Source organism: Salmo salar, chromosome ssa13 (assembly GCF_905237065.1).
Source record: "Salmo salar chromosome ssa13, Ssal_v3.1, whole genome shotgun sequence".
In the NCBI taxonomy this organism is placed as follows: Eukaryota; Metazoa; Chordata; class Actinopteri; order Salmoniformes; family Salmonidae; genus Salmo; species Salmo salar.
This window is the reverse complement of record NC_059454.1, coordinates 35,527,458-35,549,249: the sequence shown is the minus strand read 5'-3', so window position 1 is coordinate 35,549,249 and position 21,792 is coordinate 35,527,458. Positions and strand designations below refer to the sequence as shown.

Here is a 21,792-nt window from a genome sequence, read left to right as displayed (position 1 = left end):
GAACCACACAAGAACAACCACAGGTAAGATATTAACACTTTGATACAAGTTCACATCATGACATAATACTGTGAAGGACAACTCAGAGCTGAATGAGTTGGAGAGATGATATGAAAAACGATGAGAGAAACATTTCCCAGCGTTATAGAAAACCACCAAGAGGAGATTTTCGTATTAAGGACAGGATCAGGACATTAAATGGGAAATCAAGACAGGGATTTAGAAGAGGTGAAAGGCCAGTGTAGAAAGCACCAGAGAAAGAGGCGAGAGATTACCAACCAGTGCACATGGCTTCTGAAAAAGCTTGAAATATCATCAACCCAAGAGGATATCAGAAACAAATTGAGGCTGCAGGTAGCCTAGCAGTTAAGAGCATTGGGGCAGTAACCGAAAGGTCGCTGGTTCGAATTGCAGACTAGGTGAAAAATCTGTGGATGTGCCCTTGAACAAGGCTCTTAACCCTAATTACTACTGTAAGTTGCTCTGGATAAGATATATATAAAAATAAATAAATGTAAGAATAAAATCTGCCAGGGGAGGTTCTCTTCTGCACTGCTCAACTAATCCAGAAAATGTGGAGGAGTTAAAATGGAATGTTACCTTGTTACTGTATCTCCAGAGTTCCGGTCTAGAAGTACAGCTTTGACTGCTCCTACAGTTTTGCGTCGGTACTGGAGTTTAACTGACCCCCAGCCCAGAAAGACAAGTTCCATACATGGCCACATAGAGAAGTCACATTTTTTAATTCCTAATAATAATCTCCAGTCATCACCTAAGTGCACAAAACATCCATTGGAAGATATTGGCCGCGTTCGAGAGGATCAAAACCACAATGTATCAAGGGGAAATTGTGACTGACTGACTGACTGATCTACAAACAATAATGAGTGAAATGTGATATGATGAAAGATGATTTGTAGATCAGTCAGTCGGCAGTCGCCTGCAGTCCTTTTGACGCTCTCGAACACATGGATTGGGTTCGAGAGCATCAAACAACATTTTATAGTCATCCAATGTCTGCCATGTTTTTGGATGACATGATGATGTCACTGCTGCTTGGTTTACACTAGTTGCCACAGCCACCAAGTCATAATTGTGGCTAAACCCCACCTATTTCTCTTCTTAAAATCTGATTTTAAACCTTGACTCTAATCTTTACCACACTGCTAACCTTAAATTAAGACCAATAAGATAATGTTTGTTTTCATAAATTTTTACTATACTGCCAGGGTCTGCCTATCGTTACTAGTGACAACTAGACCCCAGGTAACTAGACCCAGAGTGGCGCAGCAGTCTAAGGCACTGCATCACAGTGCTAGAGGCTTCACTACTGACCCGGGTTCGATCCTGGGCTGTATCACAACCGGCCGTGATCGGGAGTCCCATATGGCCGCGCACAATTGGCCCAGCGTCGTCCGGGTTAGGTGGGTTTGTCCGGGTGGGGCTTTACAAGTAGGCGGTCATTGTAAATAAGAATTTGTTCTTAAATGACTTGCCTAGTTAAATAAAGGTTAAAATAAAAACAACCTCACTGCTTCCTAGTTGCCACAAATACGTGCTGCCTATTTCTACAATTTATCTCCTTAAAATTAGATTTTAAATATAACCTTAATCCTACCCTTAACCATACTGCTAAATTAAGACCAAGAACCTAGTTTTTGTTTTCATACATTTTTATAATATTGCCACTTTGACTTTATGGCTATAGTAACTAGTTGAAACCCTGCTCCCTGTGCGCACTGAGTGCTAGTGCGCATGTGATGTTGGTCTATAGAAGGGCCATGAATTGGCATATGCTAACGTGAGTAGATTACCTTGAAAACAATAGTAGAATATCGCAGTCTCCAGTTTTTACATTATACCTCAACATAAGGAAGTTGGATTATATATTCAAAATGCATATTTAGCAAAGTACATAACCAAACCAAGCACACGGGTTTAAGAAAAAAAAAATATATATATATATATATATATATAAAACCGGACTCGGCAGGTGTCCGTGCTATCTAGCATCCTTGGGACTAGTTGAAATTTAAAATGGTTAAAGGTTATGGTATGGAGATCCCGAATAGCACTGGTCTTCTTATTATACCTCAGTGGGCTTCAAACACGTAAACATTACCCCCGTTGTATCATTGGTGGGAAAGCTTTCGGCGCGGCGTACTCTAACCAATCAGCGAATTGTTTTCCTGTCCCGGAATGTAATAAATATCGCGGACGAAGAAATAGTGAGGGAAAGGACAAATAAACCATTTCAGGACTATGTGGAATTATAAACCAATACATTCAATATAACGTTAATACTTTATTATTATTATGCACAACTATTGCTAAATGGATATCTAGCTTTTAAGAGAATGGGGCCGTGTTGTGATACGAAGAACACACGCAAGGTAAGCTAGCTCGCTTTAGGCCTCTAGCTAAATTTACGCGGAAAAGGAGGGCAAGTAGCTAGCCAAACTAGCTTGCTAACTGTTTATAGGAAATACAAGCTAGTAATTTGTGCAACGAACAAGTTAGCCAGTCACATCTAAGCAAGCAATTCCACTACCCCCTAACTCATTAACTCATTTGTGGTGTATTGCTTTAGCTAGTAAGCTAAGGGTAATTGTAAAAAATGAGCGAAAAAACGAGCTGCAGCAAAAAGTCTGCAGTCTCCGCACTGAAGAAACGATGTCCGTCCCCTGAACAGGCTGGTGAGGCCCCGCTTCCTAGTAAGTTAGCCAAATTGGGCGACGACGTGTCCAGTGAATTAACATCGAATTTTCATGGAAACAAAAATGGGGAAGATGGCGATAAAGTGTCAGCCAAGGAAGAGAAGAATGATGGAAATGACGAGAGTGGACTAGGCGCTGATGCACATGTCAACGCCGCCGAGAGTGCACCAGTCTCTCCCGATCCAAAGAAAGTAGACACCGAGGAAAGTGCTGGTGCTGGAGATTGCCGACCCTCAACTTCACTGGACCAGTCAGATTCGGCCGCAATAGCAGCCGCCAAGGCACTTGCTAGTTTCACAAGAGCAACTACAGATGAGGCGAAACAAACGTCCTGCTCCTCCAAAAAAGTTGTACATCATGAGAGACTGGGACACAAAGTTAAGCGTGGTGACCATGAGTCCTCAAAGGAACGGGCAAAACCTGAAAGGGGTCTTCACACGCAGGCAGCAGCAGCAGACAGCTCTACCTCACTGCGTGGAGTTGACAGGGAGGATGCTGAGGACATGCCCGATGAGGACGACGACTCAATACCTGGATCATCCTCCACGTCGAGTTCCTCATTCCCATCAGATAATGACGATGATGGGGAGTGCGCCATAGTATCAGTGAAGATGGCCCCAGAGATTCGACAATCATTGGGCCTTCTGGCACAGGTACAGATGAGGCTGGATACTCTGGAGAAGAAAGGTGCCTGGCTCCACCAGCGGTTAGAGCTGAAGATGAGCTGCCAGCGCCGTCCGCACCTGGACCAGCGCAGCTCAATCACACAAGCCATCCCCGACTTCTGGGTCACAGCAGTATCCTTTTTTGAAAACTGTTATAAATGCACACAGTGACACACACTTTTCCAGATGACAACAAATTACTTCATGATCCCAATTCATGTGCCTGTGAATTATGTGCATAGACACTGTATATGTTGGTGAGTGTGTAGGTATGTCACATTTTATTTTTCTCTTGACTCAAAGCTCAACAGTTGTTGAACCACCCTCATCTCTCTGCTCACATCGACGAAACCGATGAAGACGCTCTCAGTTACATGACCAACCTTGAAGTAATTAAATAATCCCAGCGAAAATGTAATGAATCTTTATATTCTTCAGAATAAATAACCTATTGCTCCCCTGAATTTAAAATGTCTTGTCTCCTACGTAGATTGAATCCTTCAAAAACAACAAGCTTGGCTACAGAATCGGGTTCCACTTCAGGCGGAACCCTTACTTCCAAAACGTCATCATAGTGAAGGAGCTCCACCTTGGAATGGGAGGTGAGTGACAGATCCAGTTTTGATATCTATCTTGCTTGTCCTCGCTTACGTAAACGGACCCAACTGGACTGGGGCACAGGAATTGAATATAAGGGCAAATTAAGTCACCATCTCTAAACAACAGAGACTTTAGGATGCAACATTTAGACATTGGACAGGTTAACATGGGAACAGGACTACTGTGGGATTCTGGCAGGAATGGGGGTCAAGTTTGTGACAGGACCGAACAGGATCAATAGTCCACAGGGACGGGCAGTGCAGGAGTTATTTACAGTTGAGGAACAAACAAGTTATTTTTGTGTTGTAAGCAGTTTTAGGAGGACAATATCCTTTTGAGTGTTTTTCCCCTCTACCCCTCCTCACTAGAGTAACATGTGTTCTTCACTATTTAAAAATTACAACTTTGGTATTTGTGACCGACTGGCTCGATTCGGTCTTGTGTAGCAAAATTTGAAATGGTATTTTTTACTTTGGATAAAAGTATAGACTCAGAGCTAGAAAATGGTATCATACACTACAGTTGAGGAACAATGGGAAAGTAATTCTGCTTTGGAAGTTGATAAACTTGTAAATTAACTTGTGAGAAAATGGCCTTTTGAATGTTTTGGTACACCTACAGGAGAGCTCTTTGTCTACACCCATTCAGCATCGTTCACACCCTCTTAAGCTTTAGCCACACCCATCTCTTTAAGGGTTGAGATGTGCTTTGTGTGATAACAGCAAACAGCAGTCAAGCACCCAACCTAACTGTCTAACATTGGCTAGCTTACTAGCTACTTCCAGACAAATGCAAAAACAGCTTTCACTGACCATTTTACTTGCCCTTGGAGAGCTGGATATGCTGTTTTTATGTTATCCAGCTTTTTTTCTTCAACGTTTACTGACACCGGCCATTTAAACGGGTGTTGAGCGTTCGTAAATTAGTCAGTTATTCTGCTCTCTGGCACACTCAGATGAGTGCTTGAAATCAGAGTAGATAGCCAGAGTGAATTTACCAGCTACGTCTATCAACAGCTGTCGCGGTGACATCATGAACATTCTATTGAAATGGATACTTGCATAATGGAGTCTTTCTTTTGTTAAGACATCTAGCTAGCTAAACAATTAACATAATCTCAATTCATGACGTTACTACTAGAGGTCGACCGATAATGTTTTTTCGATATCGATTTAGGACCAAAAAAATAAGATACTGATTAATCAGACAACTTTTATATATGTATTTGTAATAATGACAATTACAAGAATACTGAATGAACTCTTATTTTAACTTAATATATAATTAAAATCCTTTTAGTCTCAAATAAATAATGAAACATGTTCAATAGGTTTAAATAATGCAAAAACACAGTGTTGGAGAAGAAAGTAAAAGTGCAATATGTGCCATGTAAAAAAGCTAACGTTTAAGTTCCTTGCTCAGAACATGAACATATGAAAGCTGGTGGTTCAAGAATCCCAGTTCTTCAATATTCCCAGTTAAGACGTTTTAGGTTGTAGTTATTATAGGAATTATGATGCGTCGACTATTTCTCTCTATACTATTTGTATTTCATATACCTTTGACTATTGGATGTTCTTATAGGCACTATAGTATTGCCAGCCTAATCTTGGGAGTTGATAGGCGTGAAGTCATAAACAGCGCTGTGCATCAACCATTGGTAAGAGCTGCTGGCAAACGCATTAAAGTGCTGTTTGAATGAATGCATGGACCCTGCTGCTGCCTACCATCGCTAAATCAAATCATAGACTTATTATAATATAATAAACACAGCAATACAAGTTTTTGGTCATTAATATGGTAAAATCCGGAAACTATCATTTCGAAAACAAAACGTTTATTCTTTCAGTGAATTATGGAACCGTTCCATATTTTATCGAACGGGTGGCAACCCTAAGTCTAAATATTGCTGTTACATTGCACAACCTTCAATGTTATGTCATAATTATGTACAATTCTGGCATTAGTTCACAGTTCGCATCGGGCCAGGTGGCCCAAACTTGCATATACCCTAGTTAATATTTCCTGCTAACATTAATTTCTTTTAACTAAATATGCAGATAAAAAAAATATATACTTCTGTGTATTGATTTTAAGAAAGGCATTGATGTTTATGGTTGGGTACATTTGTGCTTTTTTTTCACGAATTTGCTTTTGTTAAATCATCACCCGTTTGGCGACGTTGAAGTAGGCTGTGATTCGATAATTTAACCTCTCTGGGCAACAGCCAGTTGAATCCCGTGGCGCGTTTTTCAAATACCTTAGAAATGCTATTACTTCAATTTCTCAAACATATGACTATTTTACAGCATTTTAAAGACAAGACTCTCGTTAATCTAACCACACTGTCCGATTTCAAAAAGGCTTTACAACGAAAGCAAAACATTAGATTATGTCAGCAGAGTACCCAGCCAGAAATAATCAGACACCCATTTTTCAAGCTAGCATATAATGTCACATAAACCCAGAAGACAGCTAAATGCAGCACTAACCTTTGATGATCTTCATCAGATGACAATCCTAGGACATTATGTTATACAATACATGCATGTTTTGTTCAATCAAGTTCATATTTATATCAAAAACCAGCTTTTTACATTAGCATGTGACGTTCAGAACTAGCATACCCCCGCAAACTTCCGGGGAATTTACTAACAATTTACTAAATTACTCACGATAAACGTTCACAAAAAACATAACAATTATTTTAAGAATTATAGATACAGAACTCCTTTGTGCAATCGAGGTGTCCGATTTTAAAATAGCTTTTCGGTGAAAGCACATTTTGCAATATTCTCAGTAGATAGCCCAGCCATCACGGCTAGCCATTTAGACACCGACCAAGTTTAGCCCTGACCAAACTCAGATTTACTATTACAAAAGTTTGATCACCTTTGTTGTCTTCGTCAGAATGCACTCCCAGGACTGCTACTTCAATAACAAATGTTGGTTTGGTCCAAAATAATCCATCGTTATATCCAAATAGCGGCGTTTTGTTTGTGCGTTCCAGACACTATCCGAAATGGTAAATCAGGGTTACGAGCATGGCGCAATTCGTGACAAAAAAATTCTAAATATTCCATTACCGTACTTCGAAGCATGTCAACCGCTGTTTAAAATCCATTTTTATGCAATTTTTCTCGTAAAAAAGCGATAATATTCCGACCTGGAATCTCCGTTTAGGTAAACAGAGGAAAGAAAACAAAGCTTTCGGTCGACGCGGGCACGAGCCTGAGTCTCACAGTACTGTAATCAGCCACTACCCAAACGCGCTACTTTTTTTCAGCCAGAGCCTGCAAAGCCACGATTCAGCTTTTTGCCGCCTTCTGAGAGCCTATGGCAGCCGTAGGAAGTGTCACGTAACAGCAGAGATCCTTTGTAATGGATAGAGATGGCAAAGAAGGCCAAGAAATGGTCAGACAGGGTACTTCCTGTACAGAATCTTCTCAGGTTTTGACCTGCCATTTGAGTTCTGTTATACTCACAGACACCATTCAAACAGTTTTAGAAACTTTGGAGTGTTTTCTATCCAAAGCCAATAATTATATGCATATTCTAGTTACTGGGCAGGAGTAGTAACCAGATTAAATCGGGTACGTTTTTTATCCAGCCGTGTCAATACTGCCCCCTAGCCCTAACAGGTTAACAGGCTCCGCATTGATTATATGCAATGCAGGACAAGCTAGTTAACCTTGTAATATCATCAACCATGTGTAGTTAACTAGTGATTATGTGAAGATTTTTTTATAAGATAAGTTTAATGCTAGCTAGCAACTTACCGTGGCTCCTTGCAGCCACAAGGTCCTTTTGATGCTGCACTCGCGTAACAGGTGGTCAGCCAACCACGCAGTTTCCTCGTGGATTGCAATGTAATCGGCGTCCAAAAAGTAGATTACCGATTTTGTTATGAAAACTTGAAATCGTCCCTAATTAAATCGGTCGACCTCTAGTTACTACCCTGCATGAATCTGCAGGTAGCTAACCAACCAGGTTAATTGTTAGCTGGCTAACATTAGGCTATAACTAGCAAAGCAAAGGCTCTGAGACACGAATAATATTACTACACAGATCATACATGTATTGTTAGATAGCCAGCCAGCTAACGTTAGCTAGCTAGCTAACAGTACACTTTAATTTGAAATGAAAATTACTTTGACAAAATTTGGAATGTGTAATATCTGAAAATGTAGCTAGCTAGACCATCTTACCCGTATACATCGATGGATTCTTCCCCCTCTCTCTCGCGGATGCCATGATTCCCCTTAGTTTGTAATCCGGAGACAGGTGTGTTCTCCATCTCTCCATCTCCTTAGCTAACATGCTCTAATTCCACTGATTTCAAAACTTGGTCCTCCAGGAAGTGGAGAGAAACTCTAATGCTGTTCTGCTATGCGATATCTTTAAAAAAAAAGCTGTGTTAGACAGGATTGCCTACACATATAAGGTAAGTTTAATGCTAACTAGCAAAGGTAAAAATCTGTTATTCTGCCCCTGAACAAGGCAGTTAACCCACTGTTCCTAGGCCGTCATTGAAAATAAGAATTTGTTCTTAACTGACTTGCCTAATTAAATTAAGGTCAATTTAAAAAAAAAAAAAAACATACTGAGCAGCTCAAATAGACAAAAGCGTGCTACATGGCAGACCAATCCAAACTCCTCTCTCGGCTTGTCCAGCCCACTCATCTCAGCCAATCATGGCTAGCGGCAAGGTTGCTGCCTTTTTCTGTGGCTAAATCAACTAGGCTCATCCTTAAAATATATATTTGTATTTACAGATGGCATACAAATGTAAGGCACATGAAAATTCACATGTTCCAGAAGGCATTTCTACAAAAAAATGCATTTTGATAAATATAAAAACTTAACGTTCAAATGGCTCTCCTGTGAAGTAGTGACTTGCGACACATGCCTAGTTTACTGAAACGAGAACAATAGTGATGCAGTCACTCTCCTCAACTTTGAGCCAGGCGAGACTGATATGCATGTTACCTACACTTTCAGTCCATGTACATCTAAGTGCAATATGTGCTGCATTGTACTGGACCAACTGCAAATCATCAATGTCTTCTGACGCACATTTCCTTTGAATTACACAGTAGGCCAGGTTTGACGAAACTAGGGCCAGTACGACCTGTCTGGTCGACTGAGATGTCAAGAAGGCAGAGCAACGCCCTATGGACAGACCTCGTCCCATTTTAGCAACCATTTGAATCTATATGTTTTGACCATGACAGCTTGCTATCTAGGGTTACACCCAGTAGTTTAGTCTCCTCAACTTGCTCAATAGCCACATTATTCAATAATAGATCTCAATGAGGTTTGAATGAGTGATTTGTCCCAAATATTATGCTTTTAGTTTGTGATATTTAGCACCAGCCTATTGCTAGTTACCCATTCTAAACCTGACTGGAGTTCTGTTAAGTGTCTCAGTTCTTTATTTTACTGTTGCTGGTGTATATGTTAGCTCGTCAGCATACATAGGCACACAGGCTTTATTCGAGGTCAGTGGAAGGTCATTTGTAAAAACAGAAAACAGTAATGGCCCTAGACCAGTTTCATACTTGAGTAGACGTAAAGATGCCTTTTTAAAAGAAAATAACTCCAGTAAAAGTGATGCACCCAGTAAAATACTACCTCAGTAAAAGTATTTGGTTTTAAATGTACTTAAGTATATATATAATTTAAAATGTCTTATATTAAGTAAACCAGACACACTTTTCTTGTTTTTTTTAAATGTACAGATAGCCAGGGGCACAGTTCAACATTCAGATTTAATTTAATTTACAAACGAAGCATTTGTGTTTTGAGTCTGCCAGATCAGAGGCAGTAGGGATGACTAAGTGTGAGAATTAGACAATTTTCCTGTCCTGCTTAGCATTCAAAGTGTAACGAGTACTTTTGGGTGTCAGGGAAAATGTTAGGCGTAAAACATATATTATTTTCTTTAGGAATGTAGTAAAGTAAAAGTTGTCAAAAATATATAAATAGTAAAGTACAGATTCCCCAAAAAACGACTTAAGTAAAAACACTTTAAAGTACTACTTAAGTACTTTACACCACTGCCCTAGCCGGCTGCAGTGCGGTACACTGAATTTGCATGAGAGAGGCTTCCATTAACAAAAACCCTCTGTTCTATTCGTGGGGTAACTCTCAAACCATAATAAGGCAGAGGATGAAAATCCATAACACCAAAAAATGTTCAGCAATAGGTTATGATCAATGACATCAAAAGCTGCATGGAGTCTTAACAAAACAGCTCCTTCAATCTTCTATCAATTTCTTTCAGCCAATAATCAGTCATTTGTATCAGTGCCGAGCATGTAGTGCCCTTCGCTATAAGCATGCTGAAAGTCTGTTAACTTGTTTTCTGTAAAATAACTTTATTTGATCAAACACCATTTTTTTTTTTTCTCCAAAGTTTGATTGGTCGGCTGTTTGAATCATTAAAGGGTGCTCTGCTATTTTTGGCTAGTGACATTATCTTTGCCTTGTTCCATGGCACACACTGTCTTCTAGGCTTAAATTGAAGATGTGTCAGGATTCACAATGTATTCTGCTACCAACCTCAGCAATTGACCATCCAGGTTGTCGGTACCAGGTGGTTTGTCCTTATTTATAGATGGCAAAAAAACAATATCAGCTGGGCAGGCAATGGAAAGTAGCTACCAGCGAGCGAACAGCTCTCGTGTCTTGTGAGGGGCCATTGCTATGAAAACACACACGCAGCAGGGAGTGGGGGGGACCTACAGACGAGCAGCTAACGGAGGAAGTTATTTCTGCATGTTAAATTGAACACGCGACTGGAGTAATTTTATGTCGGGACAGGAAAGTTGTCGGGGTCATGGAACTGTTGTGGGATCCGGACAGTACGGGGAAAATATTGACAGGACAAGACTCCCGTGTCTACGCAGAGGTGTAATCTGGTTTTAGGTGTAAATGAGGCCAGTAATGACAATATCCTTCCCCTGTTACATGTCCTCTTACAGGATCTCCCGTGTCTTTCTCCGACCCCATCCTGTGGTACCGCGGGCAGAACCTGACGCTCCACAGTGAACCCAGGAGATCGGGACGTGGCATCTACCAGACCTTCTTCAGCTGGTTCAGCGACCACACCAGCCCTGGCCGGGACGATATAGCACAGGTAACGGCATGCTCACTGCTTGGCACAGGTTGCGAACTGGTGCACAGTCTGACATGCATGAAGTAAGCCAGCACACACATTCAACATTTTAGTCAACAGATTTTTCACCTAGTCGGCTCAGGGATTCCAACCAGCAACCTTTCGGTTACTGGCCCAACGCTCTTAGCCGCTAGGCTATTTGCCGCCCATTGAACATTGCACAGTTCCACTGGTGACCACACGACTGCCATTATTTAAGGCTCTATAACTCTTAACGTTACTGCACTATTCCAACACACTGTTCTGTTTCTTTTGTGTGAATCTATAGATACTGAAGGATGACCTTTTCAGAAACCCTCTGAGATACTACCTGACTCCACTGTGGGAACCCAGGCAGAATGGCAGGTAAGCTGCCCAGCAAAACCTCTTGTGGAACTAAGTTCAATAAGGACTGTTCCATCTCCATGATACTATTACCATGCTATTACCACTTTAATATGTGCCGTAATGTAGCCTAAAATAATACCAAACACTTTTATTAGAAAGCATTTTGTGTATGCAAATTTAAAAAACAGGACGTGACAGGTCTCTTGATTGTCTTAACTATCACAACTAGGGATGCAAATTTCAGTCAATTTTGCTGCCGACTAACCGATCCCCATTATCTGGTCAACAAACTGTTACATTTTTTCCAAACAGTGAAATTACTGACCAACAGAAAATACTATGCATGCATACCACTGGGCTAGATGCATACAAGGAACAGGCATTTTTCATTAAGAGCTTAATGGAAACAGGCAAAATAGCAAACCTGTCATCTTCGTCAAAGGCTATAGCCTATTATTGAACATGTACTTCCTGTAATGAAGCAGCCAATAAAACCCAATTTTCAAACTTTCACCAGAATGTAAAACACAGTTCTAAACAGCAGACCTGATGTGAGTGGTTCCATATGTGACGGAGATGAACATCTCTGTTAGAAACATGGAAGAGGGGGAATCTAACAGCAACAACTATGATGGGTTGCTAATATGACTGGGATGGTGCCTTTGGCTTCTGGACAACGAAAGAAAGTTGATTTGAAAACCAATAGAACAGGAGAGAAATGTTGGTTAATGGCATGAGGAAGTCTTAAAAGAATTGCCTCCATGTTTCTATGGATGGATTTTGGCAAGGCTACTTTGAAGCAAATCAAGACATGCCTCATTATTTGAAGTAAAGTAACATTTTCAGGTTTCAAACAATTATACTGCATCAAGCTCATATTGCAAAGTGGTGGGTGATGCGCTGACAGGCTGCCTACCGTTTACTTTATATGCACTCGAATGGCGAATGAGGCACACTTTAATTACGAGTTGAGATTGAGAAATAAGTGGCTATTTTTAATCGTGGTGGTGATAAATGGTTTTTAACAGGCGATTGCATTTAGAATTGTTATTTGTTGCGCAATTACTGGGCTGATAAAAGCACTTTTCACTCCAGTACCAGCTTTTTGTAGAGCTACTCTCTCGCTGTTAACATCTCTGATCACAACATCCGGTTCCAACAGCACCAGTGGGCCCAAGCCAGCTGGAAACAGCAACAGGGATGATTGTGTGGTGATCTCCGACTCGGATGATGACGAAGACCAGGCTGAAGAGCAGGCTAAGCCTGGACGAGGTCATAGCAGGGAAGAGGATGATGAAGATGAGGACGAGGTGCATGGGGGCCAAGATGCAGGTTAGAGAAGACTAATGGACCTGATTCCAGTGCTTTAGGGTCACACTGTCTGCTGGTTTACCTCCTGAGAAATGTGTATAAGTGTGTAGCAAATGTCCCTGAATTAGTAAGCAGGTGAGACTGAATAGACAGCGAATATGTCCTCAGAATCAGATGAAAAAGCCCACAGGAGGATGGTGACAGACGGTAAGACATTTTCCACAAGCAGCAATGTTATACGAGAACCACATAGAATGTAGAAGTTTGTTGGATCTGCTGGTCAGCTTTGCAGCTCAGTTCAGAACATGAAATCATTGTTTGGATGAAAGTCTACTTATTTCAATGGTTCAGGAATACTGATTTTTACATGCAAACTCAGCAGCTTATTCACACTGATCTGCCAATTTTCTGCAAAATCCAGTAGAACCAAAGACTGTTCATACATTAAATAAGGGGTATTTGTACAGTCATTGGAAGTTATTTTTTTGTTTACTGGGTTAAGGTGTGCTTTGTTTATACATTTTGGTTACCTGATACTTCAATCCACCACTCACTGTTTTTACCCTTCACGTACATTTTATTGCAGGGGGAACTAAAATCAACAGTTGACCAATTGTACGACATAATTATATTCCTACTCCTTCTCAACATTCACCATAATCCATTGTTAATCCCCTGTTTATATCCCGTGCCAATCACTCCATTTGCTCAAAGTGGGAAACCCATTATAAAAGATCTGATCATTTCCATTCTCCAGGGTCTGATGACAGCAGCCAGGAGGCCAGAGAGGATGAGGACGCGTACGGAGAGGTGGATGAATCACGAGGTCGCGAGGTTCGAGACCAAGATGATGAGGAGGCTATTGAGGTGGGCGAAGAACAGGACGAGTGCTAAGATTGTTCATTTTTCCCAGTTTCCTTTTTTCTTATTATGCACAAAAGCCAAATTATTATTAATACATTCTAAGTTACTCATTGCCTTTTTAAAATCAGGGTAAATTAAAAAAGCAGACACCATGTTTTGACCTATTGGTCAGTCCACCTTTTTGAGTACTTTAACTTGGTGAAAAAAACACTTTGTTTCACCTTTAACATTCTGTCATAAAGAGCACATGTTAAAAAACAACATGTTTTCCCATTTCGAGATTTTTTTTTTGGACTATAGCAGGTGCCTGTTAAGTGACAAAATCGTCAACCCTGTTACTTTACTCATCTTAAATCAGCCATAAAATCCCTCTTAACAGGGAGAATGGAAGCTTGTCTTGTGCAACAGGGAGGGGCAATTTGAATGCAAGCTTCACCCCAAAAAAATGAAATTGTTAACATTTCTAGTGTGTCTATGGGTAACAGGGTTGACATGTTATGCTCAACCCGTATAGTTTTCCACCACAAAACTCTAGAAAATTGCCAAAAAGAGTCGAACCAGCTCACCTGCTTTTGTGCACAGTTTCTACTTAAAATATCAAAGGGATGCAAAAGGCACTCATTTCATCGAACGACCCGTATATTTTAGTGTAGTCTGTTTTGATTTGTTTGAATTTTAGATTCCAGTAATGAAGAATCTAAGGAGCCATGCCTATCTATCTTAATTCTGCATCGTAAAAGGTATTAGTTCTTGAGTCATTCATTCACTCTTGTTGATAGGGCTACTCCACACAAAATGGAAAGAAAACTAATACAATCATATTAAAATGAGGTTTGAGACTGCGAAAATTTGAGAGCATCTCTTGTTGCAAGTAGTTCTATAAAACAATCCTAGATATTTTACTGACTGGTATCAGTGATCATGTCTTCAACTCAATTTGTCTTGAACTTTTCCTATTGTAAATCTGATCTTTGACGAAGTAAAAAGGTGATGTAATTTTTTTGTTGAGGGGTTGTAATCCTTTACAGAACACGTCTCGGATGCACTTCATACTGAACCAAATCTTGTTCTCAGGGATGACCTAGTCGTGGATGTTTTCATGGAAGGAAACTGATTTATTTTAGAGGCCGTATAAGGTTCTTACACCTGCCATTGTTTGGGTGTATCTGTGTAAAATAAGTTTATTCTACAGTAGTTTGTTAGTTTAAGGTAAATATAGGTAGTGTGTCACCAGTGTTTTTGGCTTTTCTATCATAACTTAGTGTGTAGCTCTACACCCTATTCACATTTTCTAGTCAATGTATTCATTGAAATTATTTTAAAGCTGGAATCCTTCATGGCGACACAGCCACATCTGTTTGAGATATTACAACAAAGAAGTTACTGCAAATAACAAACAGTTTTTTCCCCTCTCGGATGTCATTGCATGCGCGATTGAAGAGCACTATATGTACTGCAATGCTTTACTGCTCCTCAGCCAGTGGTGCTGTTTCCCGCTACTCCGGATTCCATCTTTAAATATATTTTAACAAATTGATTGAGATGTGTGAAATCCAACACTTTGACATGAATTGTAATATTTTGAGCTTGTTGCGTTGTGCTTTTATTTTTATCTTTTAGAAACTGGTATCCATTACATTTACTTTGTTTTTTATATATATATATATTTTTTAGCAATAAGTAAAGTTAAGTCACAAATGTTTGAATGGTGTGCTGTTCAGAGCGAATATTTGCATTGATTGTTGGTTCAAAGGCATTGATGAGTGGTCTGACGAAGTAGCATAACTGTAGCCAAGGGTTGCTCTTAAACTACTGTAACAATACTAGTGCTTTTATGTTATTTCTTTTCCACACAGACTGATGGCATTGGCATGTACATATTTAAAGTTAACCTTGTGTTCAGATCTGTTAAGCTTAAATCGTTATTTGTAACCATCTGGAATTTGAAATATAGTGTACATTAACAGAAAGTTATATTTTGTGTGCTGAATTTTATAGTATGCTGTAGTTTTGAAGAAAATGTTTGTTAGTTTTTTAAGATGTCCACATTTTGAATCAGATTTAATTAAATAGCAAGTTATTTATTTTTGCTTACTGTTTTTAATTGTTTAAATGTTGGTATTAGAAATTGTTAGGGTGACACAATCAGCCTGTAATAACCATACTTAACTGGTAGACTGTGATACGGGGTCAATACGGGTCCCATCTTTTTAGGAACTCAGTCCAGTTCAACTTACTGCTGTTGAGTTATAATAGTAGAATGCACACGGTGCAATTTCAGAATGTGGTATTGTAATGGCAGTCTTCCTCTGGCATTCACTGGTAGACCTTCAGAGAGCTATTTATAACCTGTCAGAAAATTCCACTTTATCGAGGAGCTGATTCCAGTCTGCTAGTAAGTTAGGTTGTAGTTATCAAGGAGCTGATTCCAGTCTGGTAGGTAAGTTAGGTTGTAGTTATCAAGGCCAGATATTGTGCCCAGGGGCCTCGACCCTGGGCAAAATGGGTATCATATGAACATACTCAGGTATCATATGAACACACACAAGACATGGCAAAATGTGTAGAATTGCAGGAATTTGGCTATAGAAATGACCATTTTTATCTGCCAACAAGCAGGTTTTCAACAGTTTGGGTTCCATAGGTTGCTCGGTGGGGGTTACTATGATGATAAATTACAATATTCCTCTGGACCTTTGCCACCTACGAACTTTGTGACCAGACCTCAAATAGTTGAGTACCTCTAAAAGTTGTTCTGGATGGAATATATTGCCAAACCAGAAGATGGCAGTATACAAAAGCAAGGATAAGTGGATCGCTACTCTGAACTGCTTTTGTAACCCAAATGATGGGTACAGTCAATTTGGTAAAAAGTACTGAACAAATAGTACTTTGACTTGGAAACAAAGGCCTACTGTGTATCCAAGGTAACTGCATCCCTGAGCTTACCTTTCTTTGCCCAATGATTAAGTATGTATAATACGGTGGATTTCAGCATGGAAGAGCTTGATACCCAAGATGAGATACTCAAATGACAACTGACTTTGACATTATGACAGCAAAGACATTGTATTTACAATATGTTTAGGTTGGCCAATTCTTATATGAACAGGCAAAGAGGCCTGGAAGACAAACATTATCGGTGTATAACTTATGGTTTAGATGTCAACCTGTATCCCAGTTCAGATATGACGCAGGTGCCAGTATGTGATATTATTTAGAAATGTGGATTCACATGCTAGCTCTTGGCTCTGAAAATAGCTTCAAGGTGGACATTTTTGGACAGGCCCGGACAAAGGAACAGCGGCAATGGTACATTTGAACCATTGATTCCTTTTTTTTATGCACAATTATAAATATTCAACTAGCAAAAACCTGTCCTGCTGTTAGCTCCAGAACACACAAGACATGCAGTCTAGGAAGGGCACTTACTAATAGCTCTGGAAAAAACAGTATGCATACGCCATCAAATGATCACACAACAACAAACACTTTCTCAGCCTCATCTTGTTTCATCTCTGCCCACTTGTATTCAGACCAGTGGATTACTGTACCACCTCATGGCCTCTAGTACAAAACCACAAATGCTTTTATGTGTATGAATTAATTATGGAGGTGGTTTCCACAATATTGATCATGGTAAACAGACACGGAATGCAGAGAACCATGTAATCCAGAGACGTGTTGGAGCTTGTGGTTGCAGCACCATAGGTTAAGACAGTTTCATAATGAATGACAGAAGATAAAGCTCTGTTAGATTCCAGCTGGGGTCAAGTCAATGTGATTACACACATCTCCCTGTTAGATACAGTACGTCTGATGTCTACCTTCTCTGGTTTTATCAGGAATGTTACTGAACTCATCAGGCACTTGTGGTGATCCTTGTCCAAAGACGACCCACAACATGTGTGACGGGATAGGCTCAACCATGATCCATAAATCATCTTAGTACAACATGGTGCCCGGGAAATACCAGCTACTTGACAATGTGTATACGTGTGTGTGTGCGCATGTGTGTCACCACCAGTCATAGTATGTACTATGCTTGTGGTGAGTAAGATAAGTTATGAGAAGTTCCACTGAGCAAGAGAAGTTGTGGAGGAAGAGCGAGGGAGTGAGAATGGAGAGCAAGGAGTGTGGGAGACGCTGAGTGGAGGGAGATAGATGATTGGACTGATTAGCCTCAGCCTGGCCTCCCAGGTCCTGACAGATATGCACATCAGATGGATGACTGTTATCTGAAAGATCCCAGAAAGCATGGTGACTACTCTGCTCTGCCTAGTCACAGAGAGAGTGGGAGGCATGATCTCACTAGAATGATGAGTGTGAGCACCCCCACCACACATACGCTTGTACACACACACACACTCGCTTGCAAGCATGCATACACAGTGGTGCAGTGGTCTGAGTGGCGCAGCGGTCTAAGGCACTGCATCTCAGTGCTAGCGGTGTCACTACAGACCCTGGTTCGATTCCAGGCTGTATCACAACCGGCCATGATTGGGAGTCCCATAGGGTGGCGCACACATGGCCCAGTGTCGTCCGGGTTAGGGTTTGGCCGGGGTAGGCCGTCATTGTAAATAATAATTTGTTCTTAACTGACTTGCCTAGTTAAATAAAGGTTAAACAAAATTAAAATAAACAGACACACTTCCATGCACACACACAGGCTTAACAGCCTCCTACAGTACATGCTGTCCACACCACAGGCTGTAGTACACGAAGAAAGAAGCATCTTTGTACCACAACACCTCCTTGGTTTGCCCTCACTGATTTCTGTTGGAGGACAATGAATTTACGCAAATTAGAATGCAAGGACGATTGTCTCACCATAACAATGAAACATCTGGGGAGGGATGATTGGAGAGAGAAAGAGACAGACGTTATTACCCAGGAATAATTGGTCGATTTTCAATTTGATGGAAGTAGATGAGAAGAGAGCTGATTGAAGTGGAATATGCTTATGTGTGCCTACTGCTCAATATTGTTTGAGAATCTGACTGAGTATGTCTGGTGTCTGTGTATGCAAGTGAGTGCTGTTCTCACTTCAACAGCTTGACTGACTTTGTGGATCTCCACTCTCCAAATGGAAGAAGAGAAAGACAAACATGGGAGGTGATTATGGTCCCACCAGGAAAGATGGAGGAGAAGTGGAGGTTTTAATGACTGTTCAAAAATAACAGTCCCTTCAGACCCTTTATTGCCCAAAAATCTGCTATAGAGAATCCATATTTAATGAGCCGTAGGAGCATTAGCACGCTCATCCATTCTGCTCTTACCAAAGTGGTGACAGATGTATCTCCCAAGACAGATGCACTGTACATTTACTCATCCCTGTAGCATTTTTCAATATCCTTCATTTTTTCCCCACCACTTGTATTTTTTTCTGTTTTTTAAAACGAATTGTTCTAAAACAGCTGTCTAGTCACCCAGCTGCATTTTATAGTAAGGGAGAGTGCCAGTGTTGTCTTCTGTGCAGATGGGGACTGAATGGCTGGCTAAGGCTTGGTGAACACATGTCATACCGCCGGCCGTACATGTGCAGAAAGACAGCTTCAGAGAGGGAAGCTGCCGCCTTCCTTCACTGTAGAAACCTAGAATAACCCAGCTTCCAATTCCAATATTGACTGAAATGTATGAGCGCCATGGATGCACTCTTCATGTCAGGTATGTTTTCGTAACTTGTTCTCTTTTGATATTCACTTCAGCATGCAGCGTATGAATGTCACTTACAGCACCTGCTCCCCTGTCATCTAATTATCATTTTACTTTTGTTTGAAGGGTATTTTTTTCTCTAGGAAAACACCTTTTATTCTTTTACATTCTGCCAAGTGTGAAGCTCCTGTAGGTGTGAATATTCTGAACAGTCCTAAATGATAAAAACCTGAATAAAATATTGTCTTTCAGAAAATAAATCTGGTTCATATTCACACCATCCGTCAGTGTAGTAATAGGATTTATTTCCTCTTAGGGCCTTGCTTTTGTCCTTGGACATGTTGTTTTGATTGATGTATCTCGGCCCCCTCTCAGGGTAAGAGGTGCTGCTTGAGGCTCTGTGGGCTGTCTGTCTTACAAGGTTTTCAATTCCATAGTAATCACATGGCACATTACCTGAGGGTCAGATGGAGAGGCCCAGAGACATAGACAGACTACAAATACAGTACATGTTCACAGATGGGCCTCGTTGTACGTGTTATGTTTGCAGATGTACTCCTACTTTTATAAGAGACAGTCTCCCATTGTAGACAGTCTTATGTACTTGAGATGTGCAATTGTTGTACAGTAAGTCTCTTTTGATCATGTGTTTTACGAATTATTGCAGAACCTGCTCTTCCATTGTACTCTTTCTTTAAATCATATTGCAGAAGTGTCCTTTAAAATCAGAGCAAATCGAAAAAGGTCTTCCTGTGGACATTCACAGAAGGCAAAAACATAATTCCTACTATGAAAGTGGTGGTGGTGAACAATACAGCTAAATTATCTCACTCAGCGGGTTTAGGCAATAGTGGGTGGGCACACGGCCGATAAGACCATTAAAAAGTCATATCAGTGACGTTATTGGTGCCCTGTAAAGCAGTGGGAGCCGGTCAGTGTGGCGGTGTCCATGGCTGCTCGGAGTACAGAGGACGTAGTACGGAAACCCGAGCTCAGCGCTGACTCATGACACATTTCCTCAGCTGGAAAGAGAAGGATGCCTCCCACAGAAAGCAAGACAAAAAATAACACAAATACCTCATTGCTCACTCCTAACCTAGATGTACTTTACATGAAAGTAACCCAAAGGTCTCTCCTGCCCGATGAGCGAGCCAGAACCATGGGGAAGAGTGAGAGTAAAAATATATGCAGCTTCCAAGTGTGCCGACCTGTGGAGGGAACAAGGGCAGATGGAAGGGAACATTGCCCTGAATGAAACGCAGCACCCTTCAGTACGGACAGTGCATGCGACTGACATCTTATTCGGCATACACAATGGCACTGTCTAAATCAAGTAACTGATTCCTCTCCCTCCACCCATGAGCAAATCAAACACTATCTGAAACGGTTAAATACTGGCCTTAAGCTACTTATTTGAATACATCCCTGTGCCTTTTCATCTTCTGTATGCCTGATTTGCCAGCTTTCCACAAAACCAATGGTGGAGAGAGGAGAATGGTGCTTAGTCATTTCAGGCATAGAGCTGGTTTGAAAGAATGAATGTCTTCTTTAAAAATCCCCCTCCTGGTTACTTTGTGACCGTTGTCGTGAGCCCAGGAGTCGGTCCATCAGGAATCTGAGGAATCTGTAGGATTCTTCTGGCTCTCATGTGGAGCTAAACAGCTCTGAGATGGAGACATCTTTCAGAGCACAGCACAGGGCCTCAATTTACGGTGACATCAGAATGTAGGCTACTGTATATGCATAATCAAGGTGTATAATACAGTAGCCTAGTTGTACAGATGGGAAGTACTGTATATAGTGGCATTGTACAGTATATCATTTCTGTAACGGATGTCGTATGGAGTAGACCAAGGTGCAGTGGGTTGAGTGCTCATCTTAACTTTTATTGAACACTTAACAAAACAAAAACACAGTATTGCAGGCTACACACAGCTATGCAAAAACAACTTCCCACAAACGACAGGTGAAAAACGGCTACCTAAGTATGACTCCCAATCAGCAACAATGATGTACAGCTGTTCCTGATTGAGAGCCTTACCAGGCCAACACAAAGAAATATACAACATAGAAAAACCATAGAAATACAAAACATAGAACAAAACCCTGACAACACAAAACAAACACTCCCCTGCCACACCCTGACCAAACTACAATGACAAATAACCCCTTATACTGGTCAGGACGTGACAATTTCAAATAGCTTGAAATGGTATTTTCATTTCTAAATCAATTTAATGTGATATAATAACGTTTTAGAATTTAATGTATTTTCATAATTTAGAATTCAAGTTAATTTCAATTCCCTGTTTACTTTAGCCCAATCTACATTAGCCGAAATCAGACGTTTCCCCTTACCTGGATCAAGTGGGTTAAAGGTGGGACATACTGAGCATTTCCCTAGTACTGTAATGATGACAGGAGAAGGAGGGAGGGAGCAGGAAGACGGGGGAGGAGGTGAGGGGGCCAGCCC

The 21,792-nt window shown here is 40.7% G+C and overlaps 1 protein-coding gene across 2 annotated transcripts; it reads left to right on the top strand.

The window, feature by feature from the left end:
* The first annotated feature begins 2,155 nt into the window (after positions 1–2,155).
* LOC106567245 (protein SET) lies at positions 2,156–15,748 on the top strand. 2 transcript variants are annotated; one of them, XM_014136305.2, is made up of 7 exons: positions 2,156–3,514; positions 3,694–3,771; positions 3,873–3,984; positions 10,969–11,123; positions 11,431–11,507; positions 12,652–12,821; positions 13,558–15,748. In XM_014136305.2, exons 1-7 carry the CDS (start codon positions 2,618–2,620, stop codon positions 13,692–13,694), a joined length of 1,626 nt encoding a protein of 541 aa, XP_013991780.1. In that variant the 5' UTR covers positions 2,156–2,617; the 3' UTR covers positions 13,695–15,748. The 2 variants fall into 2 exon arrangements, with proteins under 2 accessions (XP_013991780.1, XP_013991782.1); XM_014136307.2 differs by lacking the exon at positions 3,694–3,771 and having other exon boundaries at positions 2,158–2,393.
* The last annotated feature ends 6,044 nt before the right edge of the window (positions 15,749–21,792 follow it).